This window comes from Myodes glareolus, chromosome 17, assembly GCF_982192425.1.
Source record: "Myodes glareolus chromosome 17, mMyoGla1.1, whole genome shotgun sequence".
NCBI classification, from domain to species: Eukaryota; Metazoa; Chordata; class Mammalia; order Rodentia; family Cricetidae; genus Myodes; species Myodes glareolus.
The window spans coordinates 63,402,832-63,427,021 of NC_142042.1; the positions used below are offsets into that span (position 1 = coordinate 63,402,832).

At 43.6% G+C, this 24,190-nt stretch overlaps 1 protein-coding gene across 1 annotated transcript; it reads right to left on the reverse strand.

Moving 5' to 3' along the window:
* Positions 1-493: 493 nt before the first annotated feature.
* LOC148119470 (disks large homolog 5-like) lies at positions 494-19,739 on the reverse strand. Its single transcript, XM_087897411.1, has 4 exons — positions 19,633-19,739; positions 17,958-18,089; positions 17,230-17,413; positions 494-829 (listed from the first exon to the last, which is right to left on the reverse strand). The coding sequence occupies exons 1-4, from the start codon at positions 19,737-19,739 to the stop codon at positions 494-496; spliced, it is 759 nt and encodes a 252-aa protein (XP_087753537.1).
* Between the last annotated feature and the right edge of the window lie 4,451 nt (positions 19,740-24,190).

The window sequence follows — 24,190 nt, forward strand, 5'->3', positions numbered from 1 at the left end:
GTTAAAAATTCCTTAATTTTTTTATTCCTGGCACCACTACCACAATTTACAGGGCAATATACCTGATGCAATGAAAAGAAAAAGACAAAGGTAAAACCAATAAACGTCCTCAGAAACGTACATCTAATTGACAATGTGATGCATTAATCAGGAACAGCACTTTTGCAAACTGTGGCTGTGACAGTCCTGAACAGGAGGGGTTTCCTGGTTATGCTGCAGCGGCTTTTCTGAATGTGGATCACCACTCCTTCTGCAGCAGATTTTTACAGGTCCTCCACTGCATTTAGGGCGACTGTCTCAAAGTAAGCTGCAGCTTTCCCGGTAACTCCTCACTCTCTCCTACTAAGAACCACAGCCATTTTCTGCTGCTTTTTGAAAACCATCTGCTACCATATCCACCACTTCCACCACCAGATCCTTAGCCCCCACCACAGGGACTGCCTGAGCTTCTTCCACCAAAACTGCCACCTTTCATGGGTCCATAATTTGATTGCTATTCTCCACTATAATTTCCAAAGTCATTATAGTTCCCACCATCACCATAGTTACCTCCACCAAAATTACTCCCTTCATTGTAACCATCATATTCCTCCACCACCACCATATCCACCACCTTGGTTTCCACAGCCTGGTTCTCCACCATCACAGCCTCCTCCACTGCTGTAACAAGTACCAGCACTATAGGTGTCACCATCACCTCCAAATCCACTGTATTCACCATCACCACCTCCATCACCAGATCTGCTGCCACCACCTGCACCACCATAGCCTCCTCTTCCACCAAAGTTGCCACCATCACCAAAATTACCTTCACCAACTCCAAAGTTTTCTACAAAACATGAGAAGGCCCAGGTGGTAGTCTAGAAGCTGCTGGAAGACACCATCCCATGGTCTGGAACTCATGTTTCCCTAGGTTCAGATAATGAACCCACATTTGCTACCCAGTAACTCAAAACTTGGCCAATGTGTTTGGGGGCAGATTGGAAATTACATTGTGCATATAGTCCCTCAAGTTCTGGGCAGGTAGAGTGTATGAATCAAACCCAAATGACACCCTTGCCAAATTAACATTGAACTGTCGGAAATTCAGTTGTTCTCTTTCCCTTTGCCTTATTCTGAGTCCAAAATTCCCCTTATGCTCTCAGACACATCCCCTTGGAATTTGTTTTGCAAACCCCACCCAGACTACCAAACTTGAGGTAAAATTTGCTTACTAAAGTTAATGATGTTGACTTGTTTGCTTCCCTAGAGGCAGCAGCCCTGGTGCACAAAGACTTCTTGCCAAGACTACAAAAGTGCATATGTAGCACCGATGTCCCCACCACATCAGTTCCAGCCAGGAGACTGGGTCTGTATCCAGAGACACAAAAGAAAAATCTTTCGCCCCGCCAGAAGGGACCTTCTACTGTGAACCTGATCACCACCACAGCTATCAAGATTGACCATTCACACACTCAAGAAGCAGATTCAGAATTGACTGGGCCTCCAGAACTGCAGCCAGACAACGTCAAACTCCTCTGAGATTGAACCAGGAGACCAGACCCTGTTAACCCCTCAAACTAAGACTACAATGGGTGAAGCCATGACAAGTCTATTCCTTCTCCTATTGCTGCCATGCCCCACCCAAGGTTCCCCACATACACTTTGGAGTCAATCCTGAGTAATCTCCAACGCTCAAACAGGTAAGACACTGAGCCTTGCTTCTAAGATGGAACCAGGCAATACCTGGTACCCAGATTTGACCTTTGATCTCTGTTCCTTGGTGAAGGATTCATGGGATCCTCGAGAGACTGAGAGGAACCTCTAAGATCCATAGCCCACCTGTCACTATAGCAGCTGGTATGTCTGCACAGAGGGAAAAAGAACTAAAAGTTGTGGGGGACCTGAGAGTTCTTACCCTGCATCTGGGGATGTGAGACTAGAGCCTGCAACTAGAAAGCTAAAGGGGGAGTTTGATAGGTTTGGGTAGAACTATCCAAGGGGAGTCTGACATCACGATAGCGTTCCAGCAACCCCAATCCCTCAAGGTCCATTAGCAAATGGAGTGTAAGGCTATATCAACCAGCCAAGGACCACAGCAGAATCCCTTATTCTTTCCAGCTCCTTCTGACCCCACAGAATCCACGAATTCCTATAGGACTTAACCAGGTTATGGTTCCTCCAGTTATTCCAAAGTCCACTACCACTCCCCTCCTACTCCATGGTCCAGCTCACCACCAGATGAGGAGCTGTGACCCAGATCCACTCCTGGGACTATTGCACACTTCCTAATGAGTCCTAAATGCCTCTAGACCAGACCTCACCCACTCCTGTTGTGGCAATTTCCTTGTAGCCTTAGCTGAGCCTGGGAAAACACCAGTCCTGGGTCTGTAATTGTGCAGATTTCAAGATATCTTAGCTCTTTTTTATTGTGCTGTAACCACAACAAATACCAAGCCCCACTGCGGCTCAAGGTCTCTCCTGTTCCACTACTGTGTCCAACAAGCACAGGACTTGAGTTTGGACTCGCAATAAAGATTCTTTGCTTTTGCATCAGGAATTAGTCTCTGGTGGTCTTTGGGAGTCTGAACTCTGTGCAAAACAATTAGTAGGACCTGTGCTAGAAACCCCAGAATTGCATAAGAAATACCATGCTAATAGTAGGGGTTTGAAAAAGGAATTTTCGGTCACTTGGGAATCAGCCACAGAAATGAGAAGGAATGCCCTACTTGTTCTCTGTATAACCAGACTGCACTACCTGCAGGGATAAACACAAAGGGTACTCAATTAAATGGAATTTGGCAAGTGGAATTGTTTCATTTTGCAGAGTTTGGAAAATTAAAATCTGTACATCCCCCATTGATGCATATTCAGGGTTTTCTTTTTTATTTGGTGCATTTATTTTTGTTTTGTTTGAAACAGGATATTTCTGTGTAGCCCTGGCTGTCCTGAAACTCATTTTGTAGACCAGCCTGGCCTTGAACTCATAGAGATCCACCTTAAAGATATAAGCCACCATGCGCTGCACCACACTCAGGTTTTCAATGTGCAACTGCTTTGAGTTCCAAAAGGGCTGATATGATTACACATCTATAATTACACCTCTATTAGAAGTTATGGCCATCATAAGAAAACCTGTACAAATTAAGATGGACAATGCTCCAGCATATAATTCTTGTAAAATGAAACAGTTTTTTAAACATTATAACATCAAGTATATTACAAGTGTACCACACAATCCTACAGAACAAGCATTATAGGAAGATCTAATTGCACTATAAAAGAAACGCTTAATAAACACAAAGGGTAATAAAGACCTCCTGAGATAGACTGCACAGTGCTTTATTGACTTTAAATTTTTTAAATGCTAAATGAAAATGTAACAGCAGCTGCAGAGGGACATTGGACAATAGAATAAAACAATGAAATAAATTAGCCAATATACATTAAAGGTCTGTTGACCTCAGAATGCAAACCATGATATGTGTTATGTTGGGGAGGTTTTGCTTTGGTTTCCACAGAAGAAGAAAAGCCATGGATATCATCAAAATTGATAAAGATTTGATTCAAAGAGGAGAGACCTCATGATCAGGAGAGGTGATACTTCTTCAACCAATGTGGCTATTCAAGTGGACGAAAGGGAAATATCATCAAATTATGGTCAGGCAGGGTTTTGTTTCTGCCTTTCTAGGAAAATAAATGCATCCAGCTAAGAAATGTAAAGAGATTTGAACAAATGAAACATCGAATAAAGAAAGACAACCGAGTGAAAAACTTACTAAGAAAAAGAGTAATCCAGCTTAATGGTGTAGAATATTTCCTACAGGGTAAATTTCATAAACCTTCAAAATGTCTTTTTCTGCTCGTCTCTATAGACATATAAACAAGTGGTCTTTATGTAGCCCTAACTCAGTTAAAAACTAAAGTTGGCTTTGGAGTTGGAGTGTGGCTCTCTTCTTCTCTAAACCTAAGCATGTTGTTAAAAGAAAATTCAATGTCTCCCTCTCCTACCAGAATAGCCACCTGGTATGGGACAGAAGAAAATAAAAATCTAGGGACTATTATTGTCACAAACCTCTTACCTTCAAACTTATTTTGACTCTTTAGAAATTTTCTGAAGGTATAAGAACTATCTCAAAATGTAAACTTTCTGTTTTGATAATAATGATATCATAAAGTACTAACTAAGTCTAACTTTGGGTTTCATGTAGCTTCCTGTACATGATTTCAGGTTTAAGTTTAAATAGATATTTAGGAATTAAGCCTGGATATCCTAGATGTTTTTAATAAGTCATGATTGTTTTACAACCCTAAGACTTGCAGCATCTGACAGTATCTTTAAGTTTTCTACAGTGAATGATAAACTTTCCTAACAGCCATCTCTGGTCTCCAAAAGGATGATGGGTCCCCACAGTGATGATTCTACCTGGAATGTGATAATGCCATTAAATCCATAAACACCACCCAAAGATCGACTTTGTACTACAAACTACTCAGGATAATTCCAAGGTGGATAGCTGAGATGGTCCACCCTCTTGCACTCGCTCCTGCAGGGACCTCAGAAAAGCTTTACACTTTCCCGTTACTCAGAGACTGGCAACAAATGATGCAGCTAGTTCTTCATAGACCTAACCATTGTTTCAGGTTTTACAGGGTTCCCTAGAGATGCTGTTGTTTTATTATTCATTAGCATGAATAATGAAAACCCAGAGACAGATATTGGGGTTCAACTTGAACACTAGAGAAGCAAAGCAGTCAACCCACTAGAGAGCTCTTACCTCTGTGAATCCTCAGACTGGAAGAGCACAAGTTCCCATCTCATCCTGCCTTATACTTCTCTCTAGTGCTGGGATTAAAGGCAGGCACCACTACTGCCATGCCTGTATGGCTGTCTAGTGTGGGTGCTGGGATTAAAGGTGTGTGCCAACACTGCCTGGCCTGTGTGGCTGACTAGTGTGATTGTTCTGCCTTCTGATCTTCAGACAAGCTATATTTATTAAAATGCAAACGGAATATCACTACAACTCACCCTCCCCAGACAGCAGGAAATTATTTCAAGAACACGTGCCCACTTTCCCAAGAGGTGGGGTTGGTGGTTTGGGGGTCATTCTCAGAGTTATGGATATTTGTCCTCATGTAGTGGGTTGGTTCCAAGTTGTTACTATTTTAAAAATATATAGGGACTGAACGAAAGAGTAGATTCAGGAATCTAGTTCAAAGAAGAAATAGGGGGATAGATATGACAGGATTAAAAAGGTAGGTTATTGAATCTACTTACAAACTAAAGCAACTACTAGTATTAAATAATTTACATTATTGGATTTTTGTATAATGATACTAACTTAGTGTCATTATTGTTATACTGTATATATGTTCAATTTTGTTTAAGATATTTTGGTATATTGTTATAAATTTAAGGTTTTTGTTATATTCATATATGTTTCTACTTCTGTTTAAGATATTTTGTATATTGATACAAAATTAAGGTTATTGTTCTTTTACTGAACATCTGTTTCTATTTTCCTTAAGGTATCACCTATAGAGCCTGTGACCATACATCTTCTTTAATTATGCAATATGAATGTTGGCTAATGGAGTAATCTCCATAAATGTGCCTATGATTTATAGTCTGGACATTTTGAATGTGTTTCTTTCTTAATAATTGTGCTAGTTGTATGTAGTTTTATTTTTATTTAGGTTATTACCTCTTTTCTTCTGGATAATTCTTGATAATAATTCTTATTGTATATAGTTTTTAGTATAATTTATTTATTTTTTATTTGCATTGTTTTACTCTATGTATGTTTTGTGAGGATGTCAGATCTTGAGTTACAGACAATTATGAGCTGCCATATAGGTGTTAGGACTTGAACCCAGGACCTCTGGAAAAGCAGTTAGTGGTCTTAAGCACTGAGCCATCTCTCCAGCCCCTATAGCTTTCTTCTGTTTGGATTAGAACCTTTCCTTCTTAATTAGCCAACAAGGGGGAAATATGGGAATTCTGTCACCATGCCTAGAGACAGGAACGGAGTAGTTTGGTCCATAAGCAGAAGTTTTTATTGGGAAATATGCGACCCAAGGATAAGGTGGAGCCAAGGGAAGGAAAGCCATTTGAATGAGGAAAGAGGTATCAGGCAGCAGTGGAGCAGTTGTAGCCCATTTTGGATTCTCCATTCTTCCTTATGTTTGCTGCACATGGATTTTTCTTTGCAATATCCAATAAAGTAATCCTTTGATTATGTTCATCACGGGGCCACTCCTGGATTCTATGTTCAGCAGGCTGAACAAGCCATGAGCAGCAGGCCAGTAAGCAGCATTCCTACACAGCCTCCTCATCAGTTCCTGCCTGTAGGTTCCTGTCCTGACTTCCTTGATGATAGTGATGTAGAAGTATAAGCCAAAGAGAATTTTCCTCCCCAGGATGCTTTGGTGACAGTGTTTTAACCCAGCAATAGTCAGCCTAACTCATATACCAGGCAATCCAAAGCCCAGAGGCAAAGGTTGACAGAATAAATCAAGATAAGAAAAGCTGGCTAGAAACAACCCAAGCTAAAGCCTGACATTCATAACAAGGATAAAGCCTCTGTGTGAAATATTTGGGACCTGGGTGGTGGGTCCCCAAAAGAGCAACGAGTAAAATAAACATTTTGACATTCTAATGTCAAAATGAACTGGCCTTGAACTCATTGAGATCCATCTGCCTCTGCCTCCCAAGTGCTGGTGTTAAAGGCGTGCAGCACCACCCCTGCCTGGCTTTCTCTCTACTTTCCATCTCTGGTTATCCTCCTTTCTCTCACAGACAACACTGATTATGTCCAGTCTACTTCTTTCTCTCGCTGCTCTAGAGTCCTCCAGACGTCTCTGGAGATATTTTCGGTCTTTTAGCTACATTCCTTCAGGGACCCTCCTGTTTCACACAGATTCCAGTTTCAAGCAGAAGATGGAGGCAGGCTGGTTCATCAGGACCCCATCATGAGGGGCCTAAAAGTTAAAAGACTCTTGCAGCTTCACAGCCTGTGTCCAGAGGCTCAGTGCCTGAGCCCTTAATGGTATTTCCCTTGTAGGACTCCTTTGCTACCCATTTTTTGCCACTAGGCCTTGTTTAGCTTCCTTTGATGCACCTTTGCTGTTCTTGAATCCTCCCTGTCCATTCATTATGAAAAATCTGATCACCAAGACAATTCCCCAGATAGAAAGGCCATGGCTTGAACACTGGTCCCAAAGAGGAGGAACCCACTTATCTGCACATTTAACATGGATAGCAATTTCAAACAATAGAAGCCAGACCATTCACACAAGCAAATCACTTCTCTAAACCTAGAACTTAACATATTAGCAACAGTCTCTGAATTAAAAATTAGGAGTAAACAACTCACAAGTTTCAGGAAGTTCCTGAAATTTAAAAGATTAGCAAGGACCCACTTTCCCTGAGTTTATATGAACAGCAAGAATTGATGAGAGGAGATTCTCTGGCCTGTCAAGCTGCCCATACAGAGTCCCAGGAATGCAGCTTTCATGACTCATCATTTGTAGTAGAGGTAGGCCTTTGAGCCCTCTTGTTGGTGGAGAGCTGCTTGTTTGTCCCAGCCCCAAGTGCTCCCATAGCACCCTCTCTTCTCCTGTGAGTAATCCCTTACCAATTCTCATGTCTATAATGCCAATAAACTTATTGGCTCCCCAAGTCCAACTTTAGAAGAGTCATTTCTTTTGTCTGACATCGGAGGCCCCACAGAAGTGTCCGAGGACACCCACACACCCCAGCTGGTGCCTGAGCAGGGATCTCCAGAACCACTGATGAGCTTGAGAATACTGACTTCATGGTCTTGGCTATGACCCTGCCTTCCAAGTTCTCTTTTATCCATTTATCTGTGAATGTAGATTATGGCAAGGTGTGCAACTGAAGCTTACAGTCTGAGGGGAAATCTGGATATGGCATGGCCAAAATTGCCTTTGTGGGGGTGTTGGTATGCTTCCTTGCTATGGCTGTGGTTATGTGGGTCTTGCTATGGGTTGTGAAACATGTAACTCAGGGATGTGGAATGTCTAGGAGAGAAATCCCAAAGTGAGCTTTTTCTTCTGTTTGTGTGGGGATGTAAGTCTCTTCAATGGATGGGACCCACCTAGTGAGGACAGAGGTGTCCCCAGACAGCTGATAGCTGAAAGAATGAATCCCTTAACATGGCAGACCTGGGGCATGATTGGGTGCAGGCCAGGGCTTCCCTTCATTACCCAGTTGTCTTTCCAGAATATGCTTGCTCATGGGAGGTATTGCAATGAGAAAGGGACACATTTCCTCTACTTTAGCTTCTGAAGTGATAGGGAAATTGGGTAAAAGTGAATTTGGAAAGCAGAGGAAAGGGGATTTCTATGAGTGGAAGGTTAGCCTAGTCTGTAATGGATTAAGAAAAATGCTATGGAGTTTCAAGTGGCTGTAGCAGCAGAAATGCTATAGGTCCCCAAGTGGCAGCAGTGGGCACACTGTTACACCGTTAAAGTATTCTTCATCATAAACTAATGTAATACATCTTTGCCTAGTTAAAATAATATTCCACAGCAGCAGCCCCTTGTAGAAGCCAGTGGAGTCACTTGGTTGTTGTCTATGCGAGTTCCCATGAATATCAGGGACTGGAAGACATGCATTAGCGAGAGACCTGGGTACGGGAGGTATCTGATATGTAGCCACCTGACTAGATAAGACTACACTAAGTTCAACCATGTTGTCTAGCTTCATTCTGCAGCTGCAACAAGGACAGTGAGCAAAAACAACTTGGTAGAATGTATTTGGCCTCCACTCCCAGGTAGCAGTCCATCACCTAGGGAAGTCAGAAACCTCCTGAAGAAAATAGTCGATACCTTAACCCCTACATTTTAACATAAAGGCTGCAGACAATAGAGACAGGTACATTAGTTAATTAAATATTTTACTTATTAATTTAATTTGATTTTTCAAGACAAGGTCTCTCTGTGTCACAGCTCTGGCTGTCCTGGAGCTCACTCTGTAGAAAAGACTGGATAATTTTTGTTAGTGGGGGACTGCGTTTGTGCTTTCCCCTGATATTTTCTGTTATAAAACAACAGGAAACTCTTCTCTTACTTTCCATGTCTTTGTGGATTTCCTTTTCTATTTTGTTTAGGTTTGTCTTTTTTGTCTTTTTTATGTCTACATTAGCTGTCAATCCTGTCGTGACAATTATAGACCTCTTCCTTATTAGTGACATTTTTAGGGATATTAGTAAACTCCCTTCAGGTCTGGAGATTTTGCCTTGAAGTCCAGGAGCTCTCTGTCTCAAATTTTGGTTACTACTCCAGACCTTCCTTCTTTCCTGCACTTAATATGCACCAGACCGACCCTGGTCTGGAACAAGTACATCTCTAGCTGAAAGACAGGAACCATCCATTGCTAGGAAGCAAAAATTCTGGTTAATTCAAAATAAAACACCCCTTGTGATTATAATTATCTTCCTAACAAAAATTGGCTTCAAACTGCATCAGCTCAGTTCAAAACACCTTTCTCTGGGATATGCCCTTGGGCTCTGCTGGGCTCTGCCTCCTCTGGTCCCCTCAGGCACAGCCTCCAATCCCACCCCAGGCCAACCTTGCCCCCATTGGTCCCTCTCCAGTCTGGGTCAAGTCCATCCCTCTCTTGCCTGTCCGGACTCCCTGAGCACTGGCACCGCACTCGCCTCCTTTCCCACACGTGTCCTGCCGAGGTTCCAGCACACACCTGGTGCAGACCCATGTAGGCCCGTGCTTGCTGTGTCCATCCCTGTGAGCTCATATGCACTTTCCTTAGTTGGTTCAGAGGGCCTTGTTCTCCTGGTGTCCCCCATCCTCATTAACTCTTACAATGGCTCAGCCTCCTCTTCCATGGGCTTCCCTGAGTTTTGAGAGCAGAGATTTGATAGAGACTTCCCATTTAGAAACTCTCCAAATAATTTCTGGTTTTGAGTCTACATTGTTCCTCTCTCATGCTAGAGGAAGCCTCTATGATGGTGACAGCATAAGGCACTTATTTATGAGTACAACAGAATATCATTAGGGGTTAATTTATTGATACTTTTTTAAAAAACAATAATGTTTGGTTTTAGCCTAGGTCTCTTGGCTATCTAATGCTGTCTTATCGTCTGTCTATCTATCTATCTATCTATCTATCTATCTATCTATCTATCTATCTATCTATCATCTATCTATCATCTACTCTGGTTCTTGGTTACCCAAGCAAATGTTGGGTGTGGTTTCCTTCTGATGGAACATGCCTTAAGTTAATGAAGACACCAGTTCGCTTTTCCCACAAGTTCTGTGCCACTATTGTCCTTGTAAATTTTGTAGGCAGGACATTTTGTAGGTCAAAGGTTTTGTAACTGGTTTGATGTCCACATTTCTCTTTTGATAGCCTGCAGAGAACCTTCCCTCAACAAAGAGATGAAGTCTTGCCTGATGACAGGAGATGACCAGTTGATTCTCCATTTCTAGGACTCTATTTTGTCTTCAGCACTTGAGATCCTCTCTTCTGTTTCTTGTATTCTGCTGTTCATGCTTGCATTTGTGGTTCCTGATCTTTTTCTCATGATTTCTGTTTCTATAATTCCTTCGGCTTGTGTTTTCTTTATTGTTTTCATTTCAGTTTTTCAAGTCCTGGATAGTTTCTTTTATATGTTTGATTTCTTTTTCTTGGTTTTCATTAGTGTCTTGTTAATATCTTCCAATTTTTTGTTTGTTTTTATCTTTATTTATTTAAGGGAATTTCTCATTTCATCTTTAAGAATTTCAAAATTCTCTTGAGATTATTTTTTAGATTATTTTCTTCTGGTTCATCGATATTTGGTGTTCAGGTCTTGCTTTTGTAGGGTGATGAAGGAGGTCTTTCTGTATTTGTGTTGTTTTCATTGGTTATTAAAGAAACTGCCTTGGCCTAGTTGATAGGGCAGAACTCAGGTAGGTGGGGAAGACAGAGCAGAATGCTGGGAAGAAGGGAAGTGTGGCAGATGCCGTGAATCTCCTGCCTGAGACAGACGTAGGTTAGACTCTTGCTGGTAAGCCACAATCGCGTGGTGATACACAGATTTAATTGTAATGGGTTAATCAAGATGTGAGAGTTAGCCAATAAGAGGCTAGCGCTAATGGTCCAGGCAGCAATTTAAATAATACTATTTCTGTGTGGTTATTTCAGGGTTAAGCTAGCCGGGTGGCAGGATGCTGCTTGCTCATTCCTTCGACTACAGTAAGGTCTTTTTACTGGTAATGTGTTACTCTTTGTGGTGTAGCTTATGATCTTACCTTTTCTACTCATCTTTTCCTCTAATAGGTGTGGTTGGGACTGTTTGAGATTCTATTGAATAATGTTCTAGGTGCCAATGAATCCGAAGCACAGATGGTTGTTCCTCGTGGTACAGTCAGTGTCACAGTTCTGGTTACCCCATTGGTTACTCCCATTCCTGGAGATAGTTCAGTGCTCCTGTGCTTTGCTCTGAAACCTAGGACTTTGCTGTCTCAGGCCTACTTTGGTCTAGGCTGCTGCTTTGATCTGTTTCTGTAAATCCTCATCTGGATCCCCTTCTGCAGAAGTTCTTGGCTTGGAGTTGGACCTGTTCTGGTGGAGATCACTGACTCTGGATCTGGTCTCTGGCTCAGTCCTGATCCGCCAGTGTTCTGGGACTGGGTTGGATCCAATGACTGGCTTTGTTCCTGGTTTCTGCTCCCACTGGAGCTTGTTTCCTCAGGCCCTCTCTGTCCTAGGTGTCTCTGAAATCCTATACACTGAAGGAAGCCTCAGAAACCAGTCTGTGCAGGGCTGAGCTTTACTGAGGCTTAGGTGAGCACCCATTTTAGGGCTCATTGCTCGGCATGTAGTGTCTGTGTTGTGGCAGGAGTAACCACAGTTCGAATCTGAGTCACAACAATTATCATCCTTCCCGCGTAGTCTGGAATGTGCTGTACCCAGAATATGACCCCCAGAGAGGCCCAGACTGTAATAAGCAAAGTTTAATCAGCATAATACAAACATGTTTGGAACTCATCTCCATCCACTTACAATGAGGTAGGGAAGAGTTGTATCTCCTCTGTGGGGTAAGCTTTTAAAGGCATAACTACAAAGAGAATCTTTGAAGCTGCTTTGGCACGGGGGCAAGGACTTTTGCTCTCTCCCATTCTGCTAAGTCAGTTTTTCCTTTTTCTTATAGTTAGGCCATCTTTATCAGCCTGTACCAGGGGGTTGGCTGGGCTGAGCTAAGTGACCTTGTACTCAGAATCTACCAGGTAGGAGAGGGGAAAACCACTATCTTCCTTGGAAAGCTTTCTGCTAGGAAATTTCTTCTCGCCCCTTTGAGAATAAAGTGTGAGGGTTCCATAGAATGTTGCTTTCTTGCCCCATGCACCCAAGCCTAGCTAATGTCTTGACACAGATTCCAATCTCCCTAGTTTAAATCCTGCGGACACGGAGGAACTCAAACACTATTAGTACAGTTTGTAGCTTGGAGTTTTCACTGTCAATCATGCTGTCTCAGGTGGACTCACAAAATTGCCTTCACTATCAGTCACCCTAAGACCCAGGGTATAGTAAGCACCATCTTTGACCAACACCCTTACCCCTGGTTTTGGTCATGTCAACATGATACAGGGTCTGAATGTTCCTATCTGGTATTTGTCTAAGTAATACCACATTAAGTGGGAAAGTTTATTTTCTATGTCCTGTCCTCTCCCTTATGTGTCCCCCACATCACTAGTGATGGCTCCTAGTAATGGAGTCTCAACTGGCCATCTCCATCACCAGGCCAGGATTCCATTGGTAGGACTGGGCTGCATTCTATTCAGTTGTTGGCCAAGGCTGCCCCATAGAAACCACCCAGAAATCTCCAAACCATCCAGGCTGCTGCTGAGACACAGGGCTGCTCTCCAAAAACTGCCAGCGAGACCCAATGCTAAGGTAACATCCACACATGGAGTATGGGGGAAGTCAAAGTGGTTCATACAGGAACCCTGCATCTCTACCTTCTAGTCTCTTGTCTGAGGGAAGGTATTCTGTGGGCTCTTGAAAGAGAAAAGCAGATGCCAACCAACTCAGTCACAAAACCCTTGACTTACAAAATATCCTGCCTACAACATGTGAAGGACAATGGAGGCACAGAACTTGTGGTAATAGCCAACTGGTGTCTGAACTGACTTAAGGCCCACTCCACAAGAAGGAACCCACACCAAAAACTTGCTTCAGAAACTAAGAATCAGAGTAGATAGATAGATAAATAGATATATAGATGAAAGATAGATATATAGATAGATGATAGATAGATAGATAGATAGATAGATAAACAGATAGACTGACAGATAGTTGATAGGCCAGTAGTAGATAGCCCCAAGACCTAAGATAAAACCAAACATTACTGATTTATAATAAAAAAAATTTTTGCCCTGGGTCTCTGAGCTATCTACTTTTGAGATATCTATCTATCTATCTATCTATCTATCTATCTATCTATCTATCTATCTATCTATCTATCTATCTATCTTCTTTCTCCTTTTTTATAGTCTTGCACAGAAACACTCTCCACAGGAGGTATGAGGCCCCTGATACAGGCTCCTTTTACTCCAGCTAGTCATAAGGCTTCTCATAATATTGCTAAGTTAGGCTATCAAGAGGAGTTCCTACAGATTAAGCACAATGCCTATAAAAATCCCAGCAAAATTCTACAAAAATCTCAAAAGAAACGTACTCAACTTCGTATGGGAAAGCAAAAAACCTAGGATAGTCAAAAAAATCCTGTACAATAAAAGAACTTCTGGAGGTATCACAATCCCTGACTTCAAATTCTACTACAGAGTTACAATACTGAAAACAGCCTTAAATTGGCATAAGAACAGAAAGGAGGAACAATGGAACTGAATAGAAGACCCAGATATCAATACACACATCGTCGAACCTTATTTTTGACAAGGAGGCCAAAAATATCAAATGGAAAAAGGAATGCATATTTAACAAGTGGTCCTGGCATAACTGGAAACCATAACGTAGAAGGATGAAAATAGACCCATATCTGTCACCATGTCTAAAACTCAAGTCCAGTTGGATCAAAGACCTCAACCTAAAGTCAGTCACAATGAGCCTTATAGAAGAGAAAGTCGGAGATCACATGAACATATTGGCACAGAAGATCACTTCCTAAATATAACCCCAGGAGCACAGACACTGGGAGAAACAATTAATAAATGGGACCTCCTGAAACTGAGAAGCTTCTGTAAAGCAAAGAACACAGTCAACAAGACAAAATGACAGCCTACAGAATGGGAAAAGATCTTCACTAACCCCCACATCAAACAGAGGTTTTATCTCCAAAATATACAAAGAACTCAAGAAATTGGATACCGAAAGAACACATAATCCAGTTTTAAAAAAATGGAGTACAGACCTAACCAGAGAACTTTGAACAGAGGAATCTAAAATGGCTGAAAGACACTTAAGGAAATCCTCAACATCCTTAGCCATCAGAGAAATGCAAGTCAAAACAACTGCGAGATTCCATCTTACACCTGTAAGAATGGTCAGGATTAAAAACACAAGACTGTACTTTCCTGGAAAGGGAAAGAAATGCAGACTAGGGCAGGAGCCTGACTGCATCGAAGAGCACTGAGAGACAGCACTGAGGACCCACTGCCTCACCCTGCAGCAGAAAATGTACTGCAACACTCTAGTCCTCTCCTCAAAAAGCTTAGTTCCATGGTACAGGGCCCCTGCCTTATGGTGGAACAGCCCCTTCCTCTCACTCAGTGCTTCCCTGTGGCTCCAAGGAGGGCAGCTTCCTCCAAAAGGAGCTTTCTAAACCACATGTTACCTCAATTTCATCCCAATGAATTTAAGAAATGAGCTCAGAAAATCAGGAAAACTCTACGATCAGGAGTTAAAGAAACCCTATTCTTGCAGTAAGATGGTTAAGTCATGGATTTCTCTAAGTAACAGAAGGCTGGTTGATTCACGGCCAAAATGGGTACATCTATTACTTCATGCTTAACAATATTTCATGGAAGGGCTTGACTTCACTGAATTTCTATTCATCAGTGATGGGTATTTGAATATTTACTGGTTTGGCAATTGCTCTGAAAAATGCTTCTGTAACCCAGATGTCCTCTAGATTCTCTGTGGACCCTACTTCTTTTTCTGGGATCACAGGGTCATCTTGTGACTACAAACAAAGCTTCTGAAAAATTATACATAGCTTCTCACTGGGCTACTTATTTTTCAACACTCGCAATATCTGAGGGTCCTCATTTCTCCCAACCCCCATCAGATCAACATTAACTCAGTGTATAGAAGCTTGGAATGAAAGCAGCTTCTGAGTGCTGCAGACACAACATGCAGTGAGTGCTTTAGACTAGGATGAGCCTAAGTGAGCTACACTAAGACAGCTGTTCTCACAGCTCAGCATGGCTATGGGACTTCTGCTGGGGAAGACACCTCTGCAGTTCAGAATCTCTTAAACGATAAAATCCAGGCCAAGATCCAAGATCCAAATGAGCCAAGATTAGACAAAGGTAAAAGGAAAATGGCAGCAGGCAATGATGAGGAGAACAAAACAGGATGCAGAAAAGTCATTAGTGGGCAGTCACCTTTCACCCAGAGCAGAGGACACACATCCTTATCCGGTCTTTCTTGCTCTCAGGCCCCTTGATTTCCCTCATAAACCTTGTTCTCACCTTAATGTCCTATATTAGCTTGGTTTTCACCAAGGATCTCTTTGCAGATGAATATTTATGTTTCTACAAGCACCTGAGAAACTTTAGACTGCATCGGTTTGTGGTTCTTTGTGCAGGTTAGCTGTGCGGACATGCCAAAAGATGGGCAGCTCCATGTGCTCTATGACAGATGCGAACTGAGGCTAACCAGAGCAGGAACAGTACTTTCTATTAACACTGGTCTCCATCATCCTTAAGGATGTCCATCATTCCATAAGTGAGCATATATATAGAGGATCAAACTCATTCTCAAACCCACAAAATTACATATGAACACAACACACACACACAAGCACACACACCCTTTTTGAGAAGAGGACTACAGTGTTGCAGTACATTTTCAGCTGCAGGGGGAGGTAGTGGGTCCTCGGTGCTGTCTCTCAGTACTCTTCGACTCAGTCAGGCTCCTTTCCTAGTCTGAACTTCTTTTCCCTTCCAGGAAATTCATTCATCTCAAGACTCGCTGATCATACAGTAAGTGAAAACCTCTGCACACCTGAACTTGACCACAAAAGACCAAGTCCCAAAGGAAGAGGCTGCACATGAAGCCTCCTGATAGATCTAAGCTGACCCATTAAGTCTCCTAAGAAATCTTACCCAGGCTCCTCCAGAATAGACCTTGATAGCACCAGAGAATGAAGACACCCATGGTCATGACCCAACAACTTTGGACCATAACACAGGGCATATAATGTGAAAATAGCCCCCAGATCAGTCAGTAGGAGCCTAGAGAGGTCACCGAGTGTTGTTCTGAAATGCATCACTGTGTACAACTATGAGGGGAATCTGTACTAAGATATAACCATGCACATGATAGAGTGAGCATCAAAATGTCGGCACTGAGACAGACTGCCCTGTTCTGTGTTGTGAGGCCAATGAGACAAACCAGATATTTCCTGGGAGGTTACCTCAGTTTGGTGAAAGGAAAGAAGTCTACTGTTTCTTTTCAAAATAGCTCTGTGGCATGAATGTTTTATTACAAAACTCATTAATTCCAAAGTAGTAAAAATATGTAAAAATTTAGAGAAAACACCAAGTCCTTTCTTTTTCTTACCAAACGAACCATTTAACAATAAGATGAGACAGAAAAAGATAGGAAGCTCTCCCTGTGAGGAGATAGGAGATCCAAAGAGCCCTGGCCTGGTAGCTTAACCAAAATGAAAATTTTCTATTTGACCAAGCAAATGATCCACACACCCTTGTCTTCACTCACACACTCACCCAAAGCTCTGGGATTCTCCCTACGTGGCTCCCAACATAGAACTCTTCCTACCATACTGATATGTAGGTGTGTGATATGTGATTGACCCATCTCCTTCAAAGAACAGCAGCTTCTACCAGAGCAGGATGTTTGCCAGTCAGATTGTGTTTTCAAAGAGGTAACTCCCCAGAAAGACTTGTGAAGGATCCCAGAAATGAACTATGAGATGGAACGTAGGTGGGTAACTGAGTGGACAGTTACATGACAGTGTGCATATGTGTGTGTGTGGTTAGATAGGTGGAGAGCTTGCTAGTGCTGCCTCAGCTTACCTGCTGCTGCTTTGTTAAGAGGTCATAGATCTTCTCATAGGCCTCCTCACAGAGCCTCTTTGTCTCCTCACAGGACTCTTGCAGGTAAATCTGTTCCTGCTGCAGCTTTCTGTTGTCCTCTCTCAACATGCCCACTTTTTCCTTCATCTGTGTCCTCTCCCTCAGAATCCGGCTGTGGAGGGTGTTTAACCATCACAAACAATGATGGGCTCCAGTCCACCTCCATCTGCCACTCCTACCTACTAATGCCACCTTCCCTGCAAGGCCCCATGTCCTCAGACAGCCCCAGACTGCAGCCCACATTAGCCATGCCGGTATCATCCAGGTGATGTACCTCTGAGAACAGGATTCTGCAACCCCAACCCACACCTGATCATGGTATTGGAAGAACATCATCAGGTATAGAGCAAACATGGTCTGAAGTAGGACATAGGACCCAAGAGGAATACATTCCACATCTCTATCCCATAGCAACAGGCTCTGAAAGCCCCTGTCAGAGTCCCAGAGACCATTCATGGTGCAAACCATGTATTCTATCTAGAAGCTCTGGAAGCTGACAGGACACTGTTGGGAGGGGCTCTCTGACTCCTTGCACTCGAGAGAAGTCAGTCTGGGAGGACAAGTACAAGAGAAACAAGCTAGAAGCACAGCCCTCACTTTGGTTCAAAGAGAAAAAGTGCAGCAGCTGTCCTTCCGAAGTGCGGGGTCCTGTCCAATCAGACACTCACCTGTAGGAGTTGGTAGTCTCAGTCAGCTCCTTGCACTTGGAAGAGGTCTCACTAATTTCCTTAGGGAATTTCTCCAGCTCTGATGTCTCCTTTTGATGATCCTTTTTCAGCTCCTCAAGCTCAGAATTCAGCCTGTGGCAGAACATGGACCCAGGAACAAAGAACCCCATGAACACAGTCATCAGCACCCCATGAACACATGAATTGAGCCTGTGTCTTGGATTATCCTAGTCCACTGGGTGTCACATCCTGAATCCTAGGTACTAGAAGCTGTTGATGTTATTAGGCTTGCTTCCCTGTCCCAGTGTCAGAAAATCAGAGCATCAAGAGGGAGACAGACAGGGCTACATGAGCTTTCTCAATAGTCCTGGAGGAAGAAACTAGCTCTTTTTAAGAAGTCCCAGTAGTCTGTGTTATGGGTCTGGGCCTACCTGAAAACTCTGATGACATGTCTCCTGTCTTCAGAATAGGGATTGTTTATTCTGTGTTCTTGTTATCACAGAGATCCCAGAACTCATTATCAGGATTTCCATTGAGGAGACCATACAGCACAATGACTTTATAAACTCTCCAGGGAAATTCACTCAGTCACCAAGGCGAGCACCAAGAATGAGGGCAGGGATGCTCAAAGTGGGACTCCCTGACCTCAGCACTTATATCACCAGAGACTCTGAGACAGACAAATCCTCAGCTCTGCTACCAGTCTCTGACTCACAGGATCTTGTTGGGCACACACACGAATACACACTATAAGGGAACGATCAGAGACAGTACAGAACACACTCAGACACCACAGCATAAAGAAGATTTGTTGACACAGAAGAGCAATCATGGAATTGGTCCTGGGTGGAGGGGAGCCTTATCTGAATCAGGCAAAGGCTGAGAGCAAGCAACTGGTGTTTTTTTCAGCACTGGGTTTTTAAGGAGATAAGGGGAAGTCTGTGCTAGGATAAGTTGGTGAGACCTGATTGGACGGCTAAGTCAAAATAGCCAAATAATGAATTTTGATTGCTGGACCTTGGTGTTTGGTTTCAGAAATGAGTCAGTGGCCAAATAAAGGTATGAACCTTGGGAAGAAATTTTAGGAATTCAATTGAATGTTTTACCAAGAGAGTGGGAAGGGAAAAGGGCAAAATCTGGCACTGCCGTGTTGGCAATGTTGGGCAATATGCAATTAGGATGCCAGAGACATGCAATCAGGTGGCATTATCTCAGAGTGCAAGGAAGAAGGGCAGAGAGGTGCCGGGATGAGCTTCAGGCCTTCTGGTCACACACTGAGATGGACCAAGTAGAACCAGGTCCTGCTCCGAGAGCAACCAGCAAGAAATCCCCCAGTCAAATACAAAGACTCCCATGAACTCAGGACCCAGCATCTCCCACAAGTCAACACCTGTCAAGGCCTCTTTGAAATGCATGCTGTGAGCTCACACACTACTACTCCATCCATAGAATGTGAATCAGGCCACTGGTTCTGCTTTTCATTGGGAGGAAGCAGAACACCCTGCATCTCCCTCTCTCTCCCACCCAGGCTTCAGTTCTGCCTCTCAGATGCACTCAGGAAAAGTAGTTTGGGCAGGAGGACACCTTGGAGCTGCAGCCTCAAGTGGCATGAGGAATGCTGGGGTGGACACAGGGGGGTCAAGACAGTCACCAGAGAACTGGACATAATGACTACCTGTTGTTCACATCATTGTTGGTATAATTGGCCAGGATTGCACGAAGTTCATTCCTTTCATTGATCATCATCTGAAGCTGAAGGGTCAGTTCATCAACTTTGTTCATCTGCTGCTCCTGCTCAGTGAGGGAGGCCGAGGTCTGTGCCTTTCCAGTACTCCCTGTAGGTAGACAGACATCAGTGATTTTGTAGATGTAGATTGTACAAGGCTATGACAGACCGTGTTGAGTCCCAAGAAGTCCTGAGGAAGAGGGAATGCATGGAACTCACTGAAAACCCCAAAGAGCAGAACAACTATCCTCCAGTTGGGACCCATAAACCATGTCTCTTTTGCCAATCACTGTCTCTAGATATGTCCATCAATGTTGGGGAATATTATTTTCAGGTGTGTGACTTTGTTGTCACTGCATTTGTTTAACTCTATGAAGGTGTGTTACTGTGCCTGTCTATAACACCTGAACATCCTAATAAAGAGATGGACAGCCAATAGTGAGACAGGAGCAGGGATAGGCGGGACTTGCAGGCAGAGAGTATAAATAAAACGTGAATTCTGGGAGGAGAATAAGGAGGAGCCCAACAACAAAATGGAGGACTCCAGGGATCAGACACCAGCTCACTCAGCAGCCATGGAGTAAGAGTGAAAGAAAGATTTACAGAAGAGAACGATACAACCCTAGAGGCAAAAGGTAGTCAGGATAATTTAAGTCAAGAAGAGCTGACAAGAAACATGACAAGCTGAGGCTGGGCATAGATGAAAATGAGCCTCTGTGTGTGATTTATTTGGCACATTGGTGCTGGGCCCCTCAAGAAACCCAAAGGAGTAAAATTTTTCACAACACCTCAGTCCCTACTGCAGCCCCACTGACCCTGGTAGGTACAGGCTAGCCCAGTCATGCTGGTTTGGAAATGTCAGCTCATGTCTGATGAGAAGCAGGAAGGTCCTGATGCCCTGCTGCTTTTCACCTCCCAGACCTGCTAACCTGTGTCGAAGCCTAAAAGCAACTGAATGTCTCAGAGTTGAGTGCAGGGAATGGGAGTTTCCCTTTCAGATATTCACATTAGATACCCAGAGAACCTACAGAAATCAACTGGGGATGAAGGCAGGAACACCCATCCATGACAACTCACAGTGACACTGTCTCCTGCTGCATTCTTCTTTCTCAAATCATAGTAAGGAACTCCCAGCATAACCTTGACCATTCCTAAGTCTCTGCCAAACTAAATGTCAGAAATCCTCCAATTTTGGTGTGCTCTTTTGGAATCCAGAGAAGAAGCATAGGCCCATTGCTTCAGATGTTCCCTGCTTCCAAACCCCATTCCCAGAAGGTCCAATTTGAGGCTGACCTTCTTCTTAGAAAACCAGAGATCTCTCTGCCAATCGGTGTGCTTAGTCTTGTCAACACATCTCTCGGTGAACCATATAAACAATGAATGCCTCAAGGGCAGTTGGTGTCACAACCACACTGGTAATTTCATAGAAGATGCCAAGGGATCTTCAGGATACAACAAAATGTCAAGACAAGAGACTTGTAGGATCACAAACTATCTGATAGATAGCTCTTTCCCAATTCAGGAAAAATCAAGTCACCCTTTCCAGGAGCCTTACCTGGGACACAGCAGAAGTCCTTCAGCACCGTTTTCTGTCAACCCAGAGGTCTCCCTGATTCATTATAATATAGATCATTCTAATTCACAAATTCATTCTATGTGGAGGTCAAGGGAAAGCAGAGGGCCCTTAGCACAGCAGTTAAGCCTTGACCATCCCTGGCTCTCTGTCAAACACACCATCAGAAATCCTCAACTCTGGGTCTGCTCTTTAGTAACTCAGAAAAGCAGAAGAGGACCATCGCTTCCCAGAAACTCCCACCTCCAGAGTCCCACTCCTGAAAGGAACAACTTAAGCCTTCCTCCTTCAGGAATCTCTCTGTCCCCTGCCCAGGACTCACTGCGCTTTCCCCCGAGCCATTTATTTCTTGATGTGTGACTCGGAGACTGAAGGCCATCTTTCCTGTGCCTCTCTCTGGTCTCCCTGCACTCCTCTCCTGTCTCCCAAGCAGCCTGTTCAGTCGCATCAGCATGGCTGTGGGTGAACTACACAGGCACTGAATGAATGCCTCAAGGGCAGTTGGCGTTGCCACAACACTGGTGACATCACAGATGTCATATAATACAGTGCTGATGTCATATAATACAGCTATTAATTCCTGCTAACTACTTCACCCAAAAGTGACCTGAATCTGAGGTGCCATTTCCAAGAGCCTCTCTGGGGCCACCAGGGAAGCCTTTAGACACATTGTCTTTCTAATGCCAGAGATCTATCCCTCTGCTTCTCACTTTTTTTATGAGAAGGTGAAAGATCACCCACCAACCACTGCCCAGGGATGGCTTTTTCCATCCTTAAGATCCATACTCAAGTGATGTGAGAAACAAAGGATGCTTAGAAATGAGGTCAGGATAAAGGGAGTGGAACAGATGAGATCTCTGAAGTGAACAAGCACCTGGTGCAGATCCTCAGACATTTAGACAGTGTGTTCAAAACAAAGGGAAGACACATAGGAAGTGATGAAATTTTCACTCAGACTATCACTAGAGCTCACTCAAGCTATGAGGTTGATATTGAAGATGTGACTAGTTCTTGGCAGGTCTACCTGGAGCCACTGAGCCCAGGTGAGCTTCAGATATTGAAAACAAAGAGTCGTAGAAAGAGTGTGATGGCCCCAACCTTGAATCAATAGATTGAGGAAAGAGGAGTCAGGTCAGTGTACACTATCTAGACGGACAATTAGTGAAGCACACACAAGCACACACACAGACACACACACATATATGTAAAGAGGAAAACCAGCACACAATCACACACACACACACTCACACACACACACACACACACACACACACACACACACACACACACATAAAAGGAAGTAGAAAAACCGGTACACAATCATACAATTCCAGTGCAGAACATGCTGTAGATCACTGCTATGCTGGGTCAAACAGCAAACAAAAGCCAAATTCTTTTTCTGGAACCACCTGTTCCAATTCCCATTCTCTTCAATAGGTGGTACTACTAGCTTTGGAAGAGCATGGGAAGGACAGGCAAGGGAAGGGACTCAGAATTCTTACATCATACAAGTATTTTACAGTCAATACCACCTTTCTACGTATTCTCACAGTCCCTGTAAAGAGAAGCCAGTCCATGGCTGGCCTGTAATGCATGATCTCCAGATATGACCTCTGCCACTCTAAGCAACGTTGGCACCTGCAGATACCACTGCATGAGACCTTGCTCCTCTCAGACCCTCCATCTTTCCACATAGTGTCCCCATCTGTCCAGATCCTTCCCACTTTTGTGGAGTGTCAGGATCTGACCCTGTTTCTTTGGCTTCTCTTATGTCCACACTGGATGCTCTGTTGCTAAACTAGCCCCAGCTGACTTGTGGTTCACATTCCCCTCACATTGGACCTACCACAATGTTCCTCATATTCCTGGCTCCTTCCAACTGTGTCTGCTTCTTGTGGCTTCAATGCCTCCCCACCTCCACACCTCAAACACACGTCATGACATGCGAATTTATGGTTCACTCCAGTCTTCAGATATTTGAGACAAGTTCTTCTTTGCTGTAGAAGATGATTAACCTGACACTGGAGGACCCAGAGCAATGCTGAGGGCCCGGCTTCATCCATGCCACTAGTGTTCCATGCAATAACTTGCAGCCAAAAATGGTGCTGAGCAAATCAGTCCTGTTCAGGCTGCCTAATGACTGTGTGACTGTGGGAATGCGCCTTTGCATGGCATCCCAGGTGGTTAGTGTCATTCACCTCCCTCGTGGCCACATTCTCATGATAGTGACCCAATACCAGACTCTGGGAATACTGGAGAGGTGTTCATTGATCAGAAATGAAGATGTGTGAGACACAAGCCTGTCATTCCAGTGTTGGGGGTACAACATAGGAAGATCAGGAGTTCCAGACCAACCTGTACTATAGAAACTCTGGTACAAAGAAGACAGCACACCAGGATGGGAACTCAGTTGGTGGAGGGCTTCCCTAGGAGACATTAAACCTCAAGCTCCATTTCAGCACCATGTAAACATGCCTTGACATCCAAGAAGAAAGAGAGATCAGAGCTTGAAAGTTAGCCTTAGCTACATGGTGAGATGGAGGCCAGACTGGGCTACATGAGGACTGTTTTGAGAGAGAGAGAGAGAGAGAGAGAGAGAGAGAGAGAGAGAGAGAGAGAGAGAGAGAACTGTCTCATCTAGTCACCGGCAGGCATGGAGAAATGCCTTGAGAGATGGAGAGATGGGTGACAGAATTTGTGGCAGTTGGTAATTAGTGTGGCCAAGCACAGTCTTGAAGGGGTGCTATCTCCAGGATACCTTATACCACAGATGGCGAGAGTGGTCTCAGGAAGGAAGAACAGAATTATCTGAGCCCTGTTCTGGAGTTAGGGGAGATTGGCTCCACAGAGACCTTCTCACCATGTTCAGCTGGGAGAGACAGAAGGCCACAGTGACCCCCAGAACTTTTTGGTAGTATCCCAGAATCACTGCAT